The sequence below is a fragment of the Dictyostelium discoideum genome (assembly GCF_000004695.1).
Source record: "Dictyostelium discoideum AX4 chromosome 4 chromosome, whole genome shotgun sequence".
Taxonomy (NCBI): domain Eukaryota; phylum Evosea; class Eumycetozoa; order Dictyosteliales; family Dictyosteliaceae; genus Dictyostelium; species Dictyostelium discoideum.
The window spans coordinates 1204391-1221099 of NC_007090.3; the positions used below are offsets into that span (position 1 = coordinate 1204391).

A 16709-nucleotide genomic window follows, 5' to 3' on the forward strand; every position below is an offset into this window, starting at 1 on the left:
TTTTTAATTATTTTTTATTTGATTTAACAGATTTATATAATTTTAATAAATATTCATTTGAATCTTTGTTATTTAATAAAACATTTTTTAAGAGACCTTCATCATCAAAGAATTCCATTTCATCTTGGAATTCTTTTAATTCATTTTCGAAACAATTTAATAATTCTTTAACATCTACCTGAATCTTTGTACAATTTGTTGATAAATGATTTTTAGTTTCTTGAATCCAATTTTCTTCGGTACATGAGGATGGTTTAATGATTGAATGGAATTTTGATAACAAAGAGAAGAATATTAACCAAGGACGAGTGATATCGAAAAGTTTATCTTTTGATGGTTCATCTGGAGAACTTAAACCATTCTTTGTATTAGTGGTGAGATAATCAACAAAAGCATAAGCCAATAGTTTTGTGAGGTAATTGAATTTTTGATTTTCAAATTCTTTTGGTGAATGTAAAAAGATTGAAACCACTAAAAAGTATGGTACATTATCGGATAGCATTTGATACATTGAAGTGATTGCAGTTTCCAATGGTAAAGTTGTGAATTGTGCTAAAGTCTTTTCAAATTGTGGACGTCTTAATTGATTGGCAGAGTTACCTCCAACCAACTTTTGATCCAATAAAAACATACCAAGTTGGACAAACATTGGTGCAATTCTAATATTACTTTCTTTGCCACCACCTTTAGAATCGGTACTGAAAGATTCATCCTTTGCCAAACGAATCAATAAGAATTTGAGATCATGAGAGAGTATACGGAATTTTGGTCCTTCGACACGAGAGATATTGTTGAGATTAACCCAGAATTTATCAGAGTAGGGAGTGAATGCATCACTATTCATCTTTGGTGGAAGTACAGGGAAAAGACCATTACATTTGGTTTGTTGATTTCTGAGTGCAGCACCTTCCCATTCTTCTTTTGGTACCTTCATACTTCTATCTGCTTTGGTTGCATCACGATGACAATTGAAATGAATGAAATTGAAATGAGTTACTGTAGTGAAACCATAATATAAAGCACCACCACCACCACCTCCACTACTACTTGGGGAGAGAGAAAGTGAAGCAGCGACATTGGTTGTTGATGATGGTGGACAAGTTGTTTCACCCACTGATGTTAATGGAATTCTCTTTGAGAAGGTATAGATACCTAATACATCGGTTGGTTTAAATGAATAACCTTCTCTACAAACCATACAAGTGAAACCTTCATCATCATCCAAATCTTCAATTGAACCTGGAACAACGTTTGCCATAATATGTTTACCTTGTTGAGCTAAACCCAATTGTTTCAACACATCTTCTCTATGTTTTTGAGCATGACTTAATTTTTCCATCTTCGATTCCTTACGAGTATCACTTACAATCTTTGAGGTTTTTTCATTGCCTTCAGCGATTGACTCTAATAAATTCTCAGCTAAACTTCCAATCTTTGCACTAGTACCAGCTGTTTCTTCAAGTATATGAATTCTTTTGATAAGGTTAGATTCTAGAGTCATATTTTGAGTTGGTTCATGACCCATTGCTAAACCTTTTAATAATACTAAAACGAATGGTAAAGCTGGTTTCTCCAAAGAGGAAAGCCATTCTTGGCTAGTCTTATCACCATTTTCAGGGAAGTAATTTAATAAGTAATCAACCAATGATTTAGTGATACCACGCTTAATAATGATTGAACGAATACTTCTACCATTTGAATCTGGACGAGTATTTTCCATAAGTTTGGTAAAGAAATCAAGATGATAAACATGATTGGTATCTTTTGATTTTGAATCATCAAACTCTTGGAAATTTAAATATGGTGTGAAAAAGTCAACGAGATAATCCATAATTTCAGTGTGACCATAGGTAAGGAATGGAATAATTCTTGTGATTGCTTGAATGATCTTTGGATTTGACATTACTTGAGCACCGTTTAATTTATCTAAAAACATATTCATTTGTTCTTGAGCTTCATTGATATCTTTATGATGTGAGAGTGAGGTAGAAGAATTTGAACCACGAAGATAATCACGATTTGCTTCGCTAACTACCGATTCAATGATGACCAATAAATGTTCGGAAAGTTCTGGTTGATGGAAAGCTTGTTTTAATTTCTCCAATAATCTACCAACAGTATTGAGTGTAAGTAATTTTTGACGATTAATTTTAATCTTACAACAATGGTAGAGTAATTTAATTACTAATTGTGCCAATTCCTTCTCGATTGAGAAATCATTGATACGTTCAATCATTGAGATCATTGATTCCAAACCACCGCATTCAGCCATAACACTTGTGATTTCATATTCAACTTCTGGATCCTTTTCTTCAGAGTTATTATCATTAAGAGTTTCAATGATTTCTTCAGTTGCTTCACCATCTAAACCTTGAAGACGATAAACTACATTCATTGGAATATTGATATCTGCTGTTCTTAATGCTTGTGGACTCTTTTTCCATACTAATTCGTAAACTTTTTTAATTGGTAAATCCAATTTAATGATCTTATTATCGACTAATAACTCCATACCATTATCATCATCTAAGAAACTACCTAAATCTAAAGCTTTACAAATCTTATTCTTTACATCTCTCATGAGTGGACCACCAAAGGTATTGGAAGTATATGGGTTACGATTCATTGAACCTCTAATGTATTCCTCTTGAGATGCAGCTTTAAAGAGTATCAATTGATAGATTGGATCTGGTTTGGTTGGACAAACAATATTACAAAGTTGTTCGAAAATAAATATTGGAGTTCTACCATCCGATTGATATTTAGCCAATGCTTTAATATTAGCAGCCATAAACTTCTTATTGTCTTGAACAGATTCATTGTTTAGTGATTTCATCAACTCTTGGAGATAACGTACAGAATCCTCGGTTAACTTATTCTTTTGAACGATAACACCACGAAGTGATAAGAAAGCATCCAATACCTTTTCTAACATATTATCTTTCTTCATCTTTGCTTTAAGAGTTGGTACATCGAGGAATGATTTAAGTATAGCAACTAAAGTTTTCAAAACAAAACCTTGTGAAACATCAGTACTAAATGAACCTTCCTTTGATTTGATATGTTCAATCTCCTTGATGATAGCATCACAAATGAATGGAATGAAACCTTTTACAGCTAAATAAATCTTACGATCTTGAGAGGTTGAGATAAAACTATTGAAAAGTCCGAAAAACTCTGCAGAATATTCACCTGCCTCTGTTGCATTTGGAAGAATCTTTGTAAGGAGATCCAAGAATTTAAGTGATCTACTATTGCTATTCTTACTTAAAATACCCATCAAAGTGATTATTTCAAGACGAATTGATGATGTTGAATTGAATAACAATTTCTCTAACCATTTCTCTTCAAACAATACCTCGAAACTTGATTGAGTTGCATAACCAATACCTGAAGATTGTTGTTGTTGTTGTTGTTTTCTCTTTTTAACTTGAGCATACCATCTCTTGAAATATTTACTCTTTAATTCATCTTGGCTAAGTGGTTTCAAAGATTTTGATATTTCACCGATTGAAGAGTTTACATTGAAATTAGATAAATAGTTTTCATATTTTGATGACCAAGCATTTGCAATTGGATTATCATCACCATCCCATGATTCGTTAGCACCTGCATTTGAAGTATCATTATCAAAGATTGATAATATGTTTGGATCTTGAGATGAAGATATTGAACCACTACCACTAACACTACTACCACTACTACTTCCACTACCACCACCACCATTTTCGCTACCAGTAGCACCAACACCAGATGGAGATGATGAGGAAGAAGATGGTGATAAAATCTTTAAACCTGAAACAGATTCATTCAATTGTTGTTGCTGTTGTTGAATTTGTTGTTGAATTTGTTGTTGTTGTAAAGCGATTTGTTGTTGAATTTGTAATTGCATTTGTTGTGGTGAAAGTAATGATGATGCAACAGAAAGTGCAATATTATTCACAGTATTTGGTGAAAGTAATGATGATAATGCTTCAATCTTCTTTTCAATGGTTGAGGTTAATGAAGCATTAGCTGCTGTTGCTGTTGCTGTTGCTGTTGCAGCCAAAGCAATGGCTTGTTTCTTTGATGATTTTAATTTTTCAAATCTTGTTGCTAATAATTTTTGAGAGATTTCAAGATCTTTTGCATCCTTTGTAATGAAAGCACCTTTACGATCAAGAGTACATAAATAAATTATGATTTTGAGACATGGTAAAATAATATACTCTGAAACCACTGGACTTTGAGAGCCACTTGATAAAGCTTTAAAGAATAACTCCATTATGAATGATAATCTTTGTGGCCAAATATTATCAGAGAGTGAGGAACATTCTTTCAACAATGAGATTTCACTTGAGACCATGTTTGGAACATCCAATGATGAATAATAACAAAGTGTGTAGTAAATCTTGTCTTTAATCCATTGATTAACCATTGAAGTACAATCAATATTTGATTTGGTAAGATAGGATAATGATGATTTAGCCCAACCCTTTGCAATACTCTTTCCATGATGAATATTATTAAAGAATATTTCTTTTGGTAAACCTTTTTCAATCAAAAGATTCTTAATTGGTGTTAACTCTGAATTTCTACAGAAGGAATTTAATAAACATAAAACCTGTTCAATGTATGAATTTGAACAACCATAACATTTATTTTCTTCACGTAAATGAATTGAAACAGGACATTGTCTGGATGATTGTTGTTGTTGTTGTTGTTGTTGTTGTTGTTTATCATTGGAAGAGGGTTGACCACCACCAGAAATGAAATTCATATATTTTGAAATTTCCATTCTATTGGTTTGTAAAATTTGAACACTCTTACTTAAACCTTCATAAATATTTCTACATTCTCTTTCATATAATCTACTAAGGTAGCCAATCTTTTTATTAATTCTAAGTGTAAGGAATGATGAATTATTGGATGTACCACTTTGATTGATAACACCACCACCACCACTACCAACACCGCCACCACCATTTCCACTTGAAGATTGATTGGAAATACCAAAGCTTGAAGAAGATGAAGATGAAGAATTTGTTGAAATATTACCACTACTACTATTGATAGATTGATTATTGCTACCAGTTGAATTGGTTGAAGTATTAGCGATACTAATTGTACCACCTGAACTTTTAATTAAATCATCCTTTGACCATGGTTCTTGAGTTTCAAAAGAATTGATTAGACCAGAGATAACTTTTTTAAAACCAATTAATCTTTGGTACTTTTTATGAGCATTTTCAGATTCTTTCTCTATGGTTTGAATAGCTCTCTTGTGATCCTCTTGATTTTCAATCTTTTCAATTGCAATGGTTGGTTTACAAACAAAGGAGTAATCAAATTTGGCATGTTTACAGAAACCACATTCATTACAGAGGAAAGCGTCTAAATTTTCATAGTTGATATTACGACAATGTTTACATTGATAGGCATTCTCATGACAATTCTTACAGATACCATGCTTATCAGTGACGATTCTACTACAACGTGGACATTGAAGTTTTTCAGAGGAAGCAGCTTGAAGGTTATCGTGGAAATCAAAATATTCAATCATAAAGTTTCTAGCAGAGATTGGGATTTGGAAAACAACAGCCTTTTCAGTTTGAGATGGAGTGAAATGAACTTGTTTCAACTTTTTCCATTGATTAAATTTACCCTTGAGATCACCAATGTCTGCAACTGGTTTATTGTTGTAGAAAAGATTGATGGTTTTAATCATCTTTCCTTTCTTGACATCATGTAATTGAATCATAATCTTGGAGATATTATAAACACCATTGAATTTGATCAATTGTGAATACTCTGAGAATTTAACCTCTTGTTTCAATGATTCTAAACGTGATGTTTGATATTGTACCTCTGGATTATTACAAACTAAACATGGTTCACTCTCTAAATAATATCCATCAAATTCTAAAATCTTTCCCAAACTATTATAAATTTGTGAATTTGGATGATTTAATGAAATTTGATTTTGTTGTTTAAAGCTTTCAATTAATTTATTTGAAAATTCTATTTTTTATAAAAAATAATAATAATAAAATTAATATTTCAAAAAAAAAAAAAAAAACAATTAAAAAAAACAATTAAAAAAAACAATTAAAAAAAACAATTAAAAAAAAAAAAAATATATTAATTTTCACAATATATTATTGTTTCAAAAAAAAAAAAAAAAACAATTAAAAAAAACAATTAAAAAAAAAACTAAATACAAACCATTATGTTGATCCTTCCAAGATTGTGAATCAGTTTCATTTAAAAAGTAGGTTAGTAAATCCATAAATTCACTTGCATTTTTACCATATGACGCAACATTATTTAATTTTGACCAAAGTGATTTATTAATGAAAATTCTTTGTTCATTATTTGATGACTAAAAAAAAAAAAAAATTTAAATTAGTAATTTGAAGAGGAATAAAAAAAAATAAAAAAAAAAAGGCAATAAAAAGGTAAAACTTACTCTCCATAAATAATAAATAAAACTACTAGCTATTGATCTTAAATCAGAAGAGTTTGATTCTAATAATATATTAAATATTAAAACATTGAAATATTGTTCTTGAAGGAATATTGAAATATGTTTTGCTTTAGTGTCAACATCTTGCATTAAAATATCATTGCTGTTGTTGTTGTTGTTGTTGTTTGATGATTCTTGTTGTGTATCTTGAGATGTTGATGATAATGGTTGTTCTGCTATTTCATCAACAAATACATAGGTTAATAATTCCAATAACAATGAAGATGGTTCTTCTGCAAGATTGAATAAGATTTTGTAGAGTTTTGGTAATACATCATTATGAGCACAAAAGAATTGCCAACTCTTTGGTCTATCACTTGCTACTTCTAACATTAAGGTAAGATAAGAAATTAATTTGGCCAAATGATCATAACCAATTTCATCAGAGAAACCTTTTGTTTTACCTTCTAAATCCAAGATACCAGCAAACTTCTTTTTCAATAAGAATTCATCGCGAATTGAATAATAGGATGACTTGGTTTGATAAATTAAAAACAATAGTTTCTTTGGATATTTTACAATTGAAACAGTTTTCTTTGAATGAATGAAAGAACAGATTAGGTTAGTCCATTCGGATGGTTTTATCAATGTAGGTGTAGTTTGAGTAATCGATTTCTTTCTTCTCTCACAACGATAGAATGTAATCATCAATTTGAAGATTGCTTTTGAGAGTAATAAATGAATTGAACCCATTGATTGTGGAAGGTATTTTCCAAAGAATGGAGTGAATCTATTCTTTGGTAGAGTTTGATTTTCATCAATTGATGGAACTAACAATGCACCAAAAGGTGAATCTCTTTCCTCACCAACCGATAACCCATGTGATTCAGAGATACAGGTATACAATTGTTCAATCCATAATCTTAAAAGTTGAATTATATCTCTATCAATAAATAATTTTGATAAATGATAAATTAATGTCGATGGTAAACTATGTGGAGTTGTTACTACTGAAGGAGTTGTTACTGTAGCTGTTGCTGTTGTTGTTGTTGTTGCTGCTGCTGCTGCTGTAGTTGTTGTTTGTTTACTTTGAATCTTTTGTCTCTTTTGCTCGTCAGAATCTAATAATAAACTTAATAATGAGAAAATTAAAATATCACCTTCAAGATTATTTGATTTGGTTGATAAGAATTTGGAAAGATTTGATTTATGTTTGGAAATTAAATTAACAAGAGTTGTTACAAGTTGATTGGATAATTGATTATTGTTGAGGATGAATGTAGTATTATGTAAAATTGTTGAATAAAGGATTTGCATATATGGAATCATAAATGAAAAACCTTTTTCATAAGATACTATAATCTCTTCAATAATTAATTTAATGAAACCAACCATTGGTTCTTCATTTGTAGTTGGAGTTGTTTTATTTGTGGTTGTTGTTGTTGTTGTTAATGTTGATGTATCCATTGATTCATTATTATTATTATTATTATTATTGTTATTTAAACTCATTGAAATTGCAATTTTAAGTTCTTCATCATATTCAGAATCATCTTGTAAATCTTGTTGTAATTGTTGATCCTGTTGTTTTTGTTGTTGTGGTGGTTCATTTGTTGATTCTTTTTCATCACCATCTTTCATTGGTTCATCAATTATGAATTCTTTAAATATATGATCCTTTGGATGGTCTTTTTCTGGATTTTGATAACATTGATTACAAAGATCAAAATCACCACAATTACTACAATTCCATCTTTTACCTGTTATTGGATTAATATTACAAAGATCACAAGAGAATAAAACTTCATCAACCATTTGTATATCACCTTCATTTTCTTTATTGGTGTTATCGTTGTCGACAACATTTTCATTTGATGATGATGATGGTGGTGGTAATAAATTGGCAACGGTTGAATTATTACCAGATTTCGAAATAAATGAAACTAATATTAAAGATGATCTAGTTCTAATGATTTCATTTGAATGTGATAATAATGATTTTAATAAGGTAAAGATTAAATCTGTTGAGAAAATCTTTGATCTTTGACAATTCCAAAGTAATTGAACTAAATTTGAAATGAAAGAATCAGAGTAGAGTAAAGCATTTGAAGAGACTGCTCCATTATTGCTACCACTTTGGGTATTGGATGGTAATGTTGATGTTGCTGTTGTTGTTGATGATGATGATGATGCTGATGCTGATGATGATTTACCTTTACTAGAGGATGGAGAGGTTGTATTACGATAGATTGTTAAAAGATCAGATAAAAAGTTTGGATGATCTTTGAATAAATATTTCTCTAAATTATTTGGATTTGATGATGAAATCTTTTTCAAAGCTGCAACTAAATAATCCAATTTTTCAAGATCAGCAGAGTTTGGGATTGTACCACCACTATTTGATAAGATTGATGAAACTGTTTGACTTGCATATTTTAATTGAATACTATGTTTCAATGTTTGATAATGTTCACTATTGGTTGAAAGAATCTTTAACAATTTCTTAATAGATGATCTAACAAAAGATAATTGTGAATCTGTAATCATTGATGGAAGAATTGATAAAGTTTTCTCTTTAAGTTCAATGAATTTTTGACTGTCATCATTGGCTACATGATTTGAGAAATAGTTTTTCAAAGAATTAAAGCAGTGAAGTATAACAATTTCTAATGGTGTATGTTTATCAGCAGTTGAATCATTTGTGCCAGCAACACCGCCACCACTACCACCTGCACTTGTGGATAAACCAGAACTTGTAACATTTTCATCTACAGTTGGGAATTCATCATCGGAATCATCTGAATCATTGAAACCAAGGGAATCTTTATTTTTAGCGTAAACTTCAACTTGATCGATGATTGGTGATGTTCCCATTGTAAATGTTGATCCAGCAGTAAAAGAAACCTTTTTAATGGATCTTAAAGTTTCTTCAGTGGTGAATGGAATATCATACCATCTTCTTTGACCTTCCTTTAATTGAATAGTACGATTGAAAACTCTAATCTCTGTTGGGATATGCTTAGTGGATGCATTACCAACCAAAATACGAATACCACAAATAGCATTATTGAAATTATTATTCATAATGACCAAAGTAAGGGTTTCTAATGATTGACAAACAATGTATTCATCATTTGAGGCAAGTTTTTGTTTAATTACATCTTGAGAGAACCATTGTAATGGATCGCCACCATATTTAACATTTGGTGTTATACATTCTGTACTTTCAAAGAAATCAATTGGGAATACTGGTGAAGTTGTTGTTGTTGTTGTTGGTTGTAATAATAATGATGAAAGTGGTGGTGGAGATTTTATAACAGCTGATGTGGATGTTGTAGATGATGATACAGTAGCAACATTGTTACCACTACTATTAATACTACTACCACTATTATTCTTATTAATTGAATCTTGATATTTTGATTTCAAATATAAAAGAATATCTAAACCTTTTTTATCAGACTCATTGATTGAATCAGTGGTGGTTGAGGTTGTTGGTAATGGTTGTTGAATGGTATTTTCAAGATTAAAGTCATATCTACCAATTGAACCATCATCAAATAGAATTAATAATTTTGGAGAAGAACGATTTAAAATGGTCATACCCTCTACTCTTTGAGTAAGTTTAAGATTTTGAATGGAAATATCTTTTGTACCCATTTTGAAACCCAATAAATAACCACCACGTGCTGCTAAACAAGCATAAACATTTGGAAACATTGGTGATAAATTGATAAAGTATTGAGCTGGCATTGGTAATTTCTTTGCTGGATCCATGATTGGGAATGAACGAGTTACGTTGGTCATTGTATCATTGACTTGGAAAGCATAACATTCACCATTGGTATAACTTGCAATCACTAAATCCAAATCGATATTATAGTGAACACTAACACCCGCTGAAATTTTATTGATTGGCACTTGGAGAGTTTCAATCATAATACAAGATTCATTATCGATTGAATCTTCAATGGCTTGGAAATATAATAAACCATAGTTACTAAGGGCGAGGATATGATTTTTACCATTCTTTTGAACCAAACACATATCTTTGATAGAGTCTTCGAGTAGAGAGAAGAAATGAATTGGTGAGAGATTATCTTTAGAGAGATCATAAATCTTGATAAACTCGTTGGTTACAATTGCCAATTCAACTTGACTACCAATGATCCATTCAACCTTTATAATATAAATAGTTTCACCTAAAGCATCCAAAGATAAATCGATTACCAATTGATCGACAATTTCATCCTTTTGATTGATAGTGAGGATCTTTACTTCTTTGAAACCAACAACTGCAAGGAATCTTTCATTGAGTGGATTGAATACCATACTAACGATTGGATAGGCTACGGAACTCTTTGATAATGCCTTGCTAAATGAATGTTTATCCAATTGTGCATCATCATCTAAAATCTTTGAAGAATTAAACAATGAAACAGAATCACCTTCAGCAATTGCCAATAAACCTTTGGAAGTTGAAGCTATTGCTTTTCTTTGGATTGGTCCACTTGAGAGGAAAGTCTTTAATTGATTACCTTCAACACCTTCAAGTTTGAGTTTAGCTTCAAAAGTACCATTTTTTGATACTTTTTTAGTGGTAAAGATATCAGTCTTTGAAATGATTTCTCTACTACTGATGGATTGGGTTGAAGATTCTTCAAACACCTCTAATTTATTACTATTTGAATCTGATTGTGGTTTAATAAGGTCTGTTTGTACTTTTTTATACATTTCAATTAATTTTGGATAAAGTTCTGATAATTTTGAAATGATATTAGATTTATCATTAAAGATTTCATTGAATAATTGTTCTTTATCTTGTTGAGTTGGTAAATTGAAAAAGTAATTATTAATCGATGAGAATGTATTACCACTACCTGTGGTACCATTGTTATTATTATTATTATTATTATTAAATGATGGTGATGAATTTGACGAAGATGATGATAAACTATCTGGAATAATTGGTTGATCATTAGTATTTGTTGCTGATGAAGTTGTTGAAGCTACTTGTTGTTCTTCTTGTTGTTGTTGTGGTTGTTGTTCAGCTGCAACATTCTTTTGTTGGTCTTGAGGTGGTTGTTGTGGTTGTTGTTGTTGTTGTTGTTGTTGTAATTGTTTTGGTGGTGAATAAAGTCTTGGTTTAAGAGCTTTACATGGATTACCTTTACCTGCTCCAGCACCACAATCACAAAAGAATCTACTATATCTACTATAACTAACTTGATGACCTTTATGACAAACTTTAACACAAACTGAGCAACAACCTTCAGAGAATTTCAAACCACAAGTATAACAAAAATACCAATGTTGATCAATATAATCATTTTTAGTGAATGTATAAGTACAAACTTTTGAAGAGAGTTTTCTTTCTTCATCATCCTCTTCACCAGTGTTTTCATTACCATTAACAACTTTTTCATCCTCTGAAAGATATTGAAGTTCATCTTCATCTTCTTCATCCATTACTTCGACATCATCCTTTAATATATCTTCATCTACAACGTTTGTTATTGAGGACTTATCAACCATCACTTCATCCTTACGACTATGATGGTGATGGTGGTGATGGTTACTATGATGACAACCACCACTATGATGCTGTTGGTCACTTGAAGGTTTTTTCAAAGATTTTGATAAATCTAAAATATTTTCAATAAATTCTACTAAAAGATTTAATGATTCCAATTGGTCAATAGTTGGATTGGTTAAGAGTGGTGATGAAAGATTGGAGATTTCATTGAATAATTTCAAAAGTTGATGTTGTCCCATTGCAATGAATTGTAATAATTCAAAGTAACCTTTGAGTAATTTTGGTTGATCAATCCAAACCGTAAAAGCATTATTTAGAGATGATAATAAGACATCGAAAAGTGTCAAAGCAAATGATGTTACCTTTTCATCCCAATCAACAAATTCTAAAGAAGGTGGTGAAGATGATGCAGTTAAAGCTGGTGAAGAATTACTATCTTGACCAGAAGTGATTGGTGTTTTCTTACCAGGTATTTTAGTTGGTGTACTACTTCCACTTGATCTCTTCTTTTTCTTTCCTTCAGACTCTTGAAGTAATTGTTGTTGTAAAAGTTCTTCAGACTCTTTAGCTGCCAAAGCTGCTGCTGCTTGTTGTTGTAAATAATCCTTTGAATAACATGATAAATCTTTATTACCAATTAATAAACCAATTAATCTTATAATTTGTTCTTGAATTGAAACTGTTGAATTAATTTTACCAGATTTTTCTTCAACCTTATTATTATTATTATTGTTGTTATTTAAAATGATTTCAATATCCATTTTTTCTGTACCATTTGTTGCTGTTGAATTTTTTTCAAAATTATTAATACCTAAAAGTTTTTGTTCAAACCATAACTTTAAATCATTAATTGGAATTTTACTAAAAGTTGTAATACAATGAGATCTAAATGATGTGAAAAATTCTGATGGTGTTGAGATTGACATAAAATGGACCAAAGCCGATAAAACTTTAAGATTAAACTTTTCACATGGATTATTGAAAAGAACAGAGATTAAAAGTTGAAGATTACCAGTTGGTAAAACAAATTCGAAATCTCTAGTACCACGTGCTACTGAACCATTGAAACCAGAAATATAATAACAATAGATATGAGATCCATTCAATTTTGACATTGATATTAAAGAATCGACATAACCAATTAAAACTGTTAATAGATATGAATTCTCTGATAAAAATTTGTTACTACTGTTATTGGATGGAGAAAAAGTTGGATCAATTAAAATCTTTGAAATGGATTCAAAGTTTGCCAATTTAATTTGATTGATAAGATAACCAGATTGAGCACCACTAATCAATGATGAATAGTTATCATAATGATCCTTTAAGAAAGAGAATGATCTATCAGTGGAGATATAAACTTGTTCAAAGATTAATTCACTAACTTTGGAGAGTATTGGTTTTGTTGAATCTGGATTTGTCTCGGTAACATTATCCCAATGGACCAATGCTTGATTTGAAAGAGTTAGGAGTAATCTAATTATCGATTGAAGTGCTACACTATAAACTTTACCCTCTGTAAAGGATGGGTTATATGGTTGAACTGACCAACCAAACAATTGTTTTTGATCCTTTGGTACCAATGGATCTGGTTTATATTCTTCATCCCATTTCTCTACAGTATTTCTATCATCTGTTGAGAAATCCAAAGACTTCATTACCTCTAAAACTTCGGTTTTTGATGATAATATATACAATTCTTGAATGAGTTTAACATGTAATGCATTGGAATGATTTGATAATTGTTCAATCAATGATTTTTTATAGATACCTCTATAATGACCTAAAGTATCAATTATAAAATTGATTAAACTTGGTAATAATGTTGAAATATTTGAACGAATTGTTGATTCTTTTGTTGTTGCTGTTGCTGTTGTTGTTGCTGCTGCTGCTGTGGTTGTTGTCGTAGGAACTGTAGATGAAGAAGATTTTAAATTATCTTTATTTTGTTCTTTTTCACTCTCTTCAGAATCTTCATCTTCATCATTCTCAGAATCGTCTTCATCCATTTCTTCTTCTTCTTCCTCATCTTCTTCTTCATCATCGTCATCATTAAATAGTGATTCCCAACCATCGAAATAACTATCACCACCTCCACTTGTATCAACATTACCAGAGGATTCTGCCAATTTTTTATTAATATTCAAAGAGGTACCAACATCGAAAACCTTTGTAAGATAAGCTAATGAACTTTGAACAATACCATTTACTCTTAAAGAGCTATCGGATGGTGTACCACCATTATATTTGAAATGAGTTAAAATATTTTCAGTATGTGCCAACCACGGTATTTCAGGATTATTACATTGAGAAGGATAGATTGATTTCAAATAAGTGATAAAGATTGGTGAAGTGTTGCTAACGGTTGTAAAGGTTTGTGGATCTTTAATTGCCTTTAAAAATGAAAGTGATAATGGAAGACAACTTAAAAACTTTAAACTTGATGCCACAATATAATCAAAATACAAAGAATCCAATGAACTACCATCTTGTGTACTCTTTACAGTTGGAGTTAAAGAACATAATGACACTATATTATTATAAAATTGTTCATAACAATTATCATTATTTGTTGATTTTTGTAATAAACTAGTAATCTTTTCAAGATTATTTGAATGATTAAACCAATCTTCATTATTAGTTGGTATTGATGTTGTTGATGGAGTAGTAGTTGTTGTTGTTGTTGTAGTATTAGTTGGAGTAATTGGTGATAATATATTATTACTTGATGAATTTATAGATTTTGATGGTGAAGTTAAAGTATTATTTGGTGGTGGAATGAAATAAAGATCATAAAACTCGGGTAATCCAATCAAACCATCATTATTTATAAAAGCAGATTTTTTAATTAATTTTTCAATTGTACCACTATAGTTTAGATTTACAATTGAAAGTTTATAAAATTCACCCACTTGGTAATTTGACTTTTTAAATGATAACAATTGACTATTGAATAATTTTGAGAGTATTGGATTCACAGTTTCAAAATTAAAGAGTATATAATTGAATACCATTAAACATCTTGAGAGCATTAAAGAGTTTGGAAGGAATGATTGATCAGATTTGACTTTACAAACGATTTCATTAAATGATTGACATAATGTTGAAACTATACCCAAACGATGTTTCTCATCCAAAGTATGGAAAGAGAATAAAAGTAATAAAATATAATCCAATGAAATCACCTCTTTGAATGGGGATGAAACCAATGAAACCTCTCTGATAACTCTTGAGGAATTCTTTAAAAAGCCATCCCAAAGGCTAACCACCATTACGCTATTGGTGGCACCAACGACCATTGTTGATTGTTTCTTTACAAATATCCAAGCTATCCAAGCCAATTGTTCCTTTGGAAGAGTTAAAAGTTGAGAATCAACAGAGGTGAATACAAACCCAATGAATTGATCCAACAATGTATCACTAATGATTGAATTTTTACATAAAAGGAAGCAAATATTTGTTAATAACTTAAAAACGGTTGAATTCTTTGATTTTGGTGCCATTATTGATGGATTACTAGATGGTGCTATCAATGTGAACAATATTCTTAAATGAGTTAAAGTCAAGTGGTTCTTTGTAAACTCTTTATACATTGGATCATCTTGTAAGAGATAAATAAAGCTTAAAAGGTTAAATATTTTACATTTCATAATATCTTCATCATGATCACCATCATCATTAGATGATTCTTTAATATTTGAATTTGCTGGAGTACTAATGATAGTTGCATTTGTTGTTGTTGTTGTAGTTGAGGATTTTGGTGTTCCTTCATTAACTTTATTACTACTACTTCTAATTGAAGTACTTGATTGATCAAATAATCCTCCAAATAAATCATCTTCTCCAAAATAGGAATCATTAATTTTAATTGGTGGTGATTTTTTACTATTGCTTTTACTATCATTATTATTATTATTATTATTTACAATTGGAATAGGTGTTGATGATCGAGTTGTTTCCATTGGTATGGATTCATTTGTTGTTGTTGTAGTTGTTGTTGTTGTTGCTGTTGTTGTGGTTGTGGTTGATTTCGTTGGTTTAAAATAACATAAATATAAAATATTGAATAAAGTATCGAGTAATTGTGGTTTAATAAATAATTTAAATAAAGAATCTTTTGAAAATAATTGTTTGTTTTCATTTGAAAAATCAAACCAACCCTCAACACCAGTTCCATCCAATGGTTCTGATAATAAAAATTTAGTGGTTGGTTTTTCAACACCTGTAATAGTACTCTGATCAACAGTTGAATCAATTTTTAACAATTCATTAAAATCTACATTGTTGTTGTTGTTGTTATTATTTTGAATCTCTGTAATTTCTCTAATATTTTTGAATACCAAGTCAATTGCTAAAATAATCAATTGTGGGTTCAAAACTAAATACTCTTTATCCAATGGTGTTGATTGATCTCTTTCTAAAAGTTTGACAATGTCAATTTTCATTTTATTTACATCTGATAAAATACATAATGAAAAGAATATCTCTGCTTTAATTTGTAAACCTGGATAATCTAATTTACTACCTAAAACTTCAAATATATTTTCAAATAACTATTAAAAAAAATTAAAAATAAAATTGTAATTAATATTTTTTTTTTTTGTTTTTGTTTTGATTTTGATTTTGTTTTAAAAAAAAAAAAAAAAAATACAAACATGTTTTGATAAAAATTTAGAATCATTATTATAATAAGATAAATTATTTGAAATTGAAAAAGATTGGAAAGAT

The 16709-nt window shown here is 30.0% G+C and overlaps 1 protein-coding gene across 1 annotated transcript in view; it reads right to left on the minus strand.

Moving 5' to 3' along the window:
• Positions 1-7: 7 nt before the first annotated feature.
• DDB_G0283893 (hypothetical protein) overlaps positions 8-16709 on the minus strand; it is a gene marked incomplete at both ends in the record, with an annotated part of 18542 nt that continues 1840 nt past the window's right edge. Inside the window, 4 exons of the mRNA XM_633814.2 lie at positions 8-6000; positions 6205-6361; positions 6449-16534; positions 16637-16709. The exon at positions 16637-16709 is cut by the window's right edge and continues 937 nt beyond it. Coding sequence (XP_638906.2) covers positions 8-6000; positions 6205-6361; positions 6449-16534; positions 16637-16709 — 16309 coding nt within the window. The remainder of the gene's footprint in view (positions 6001-6204; positions 6362-6448; positions 16535-16636) is intronic.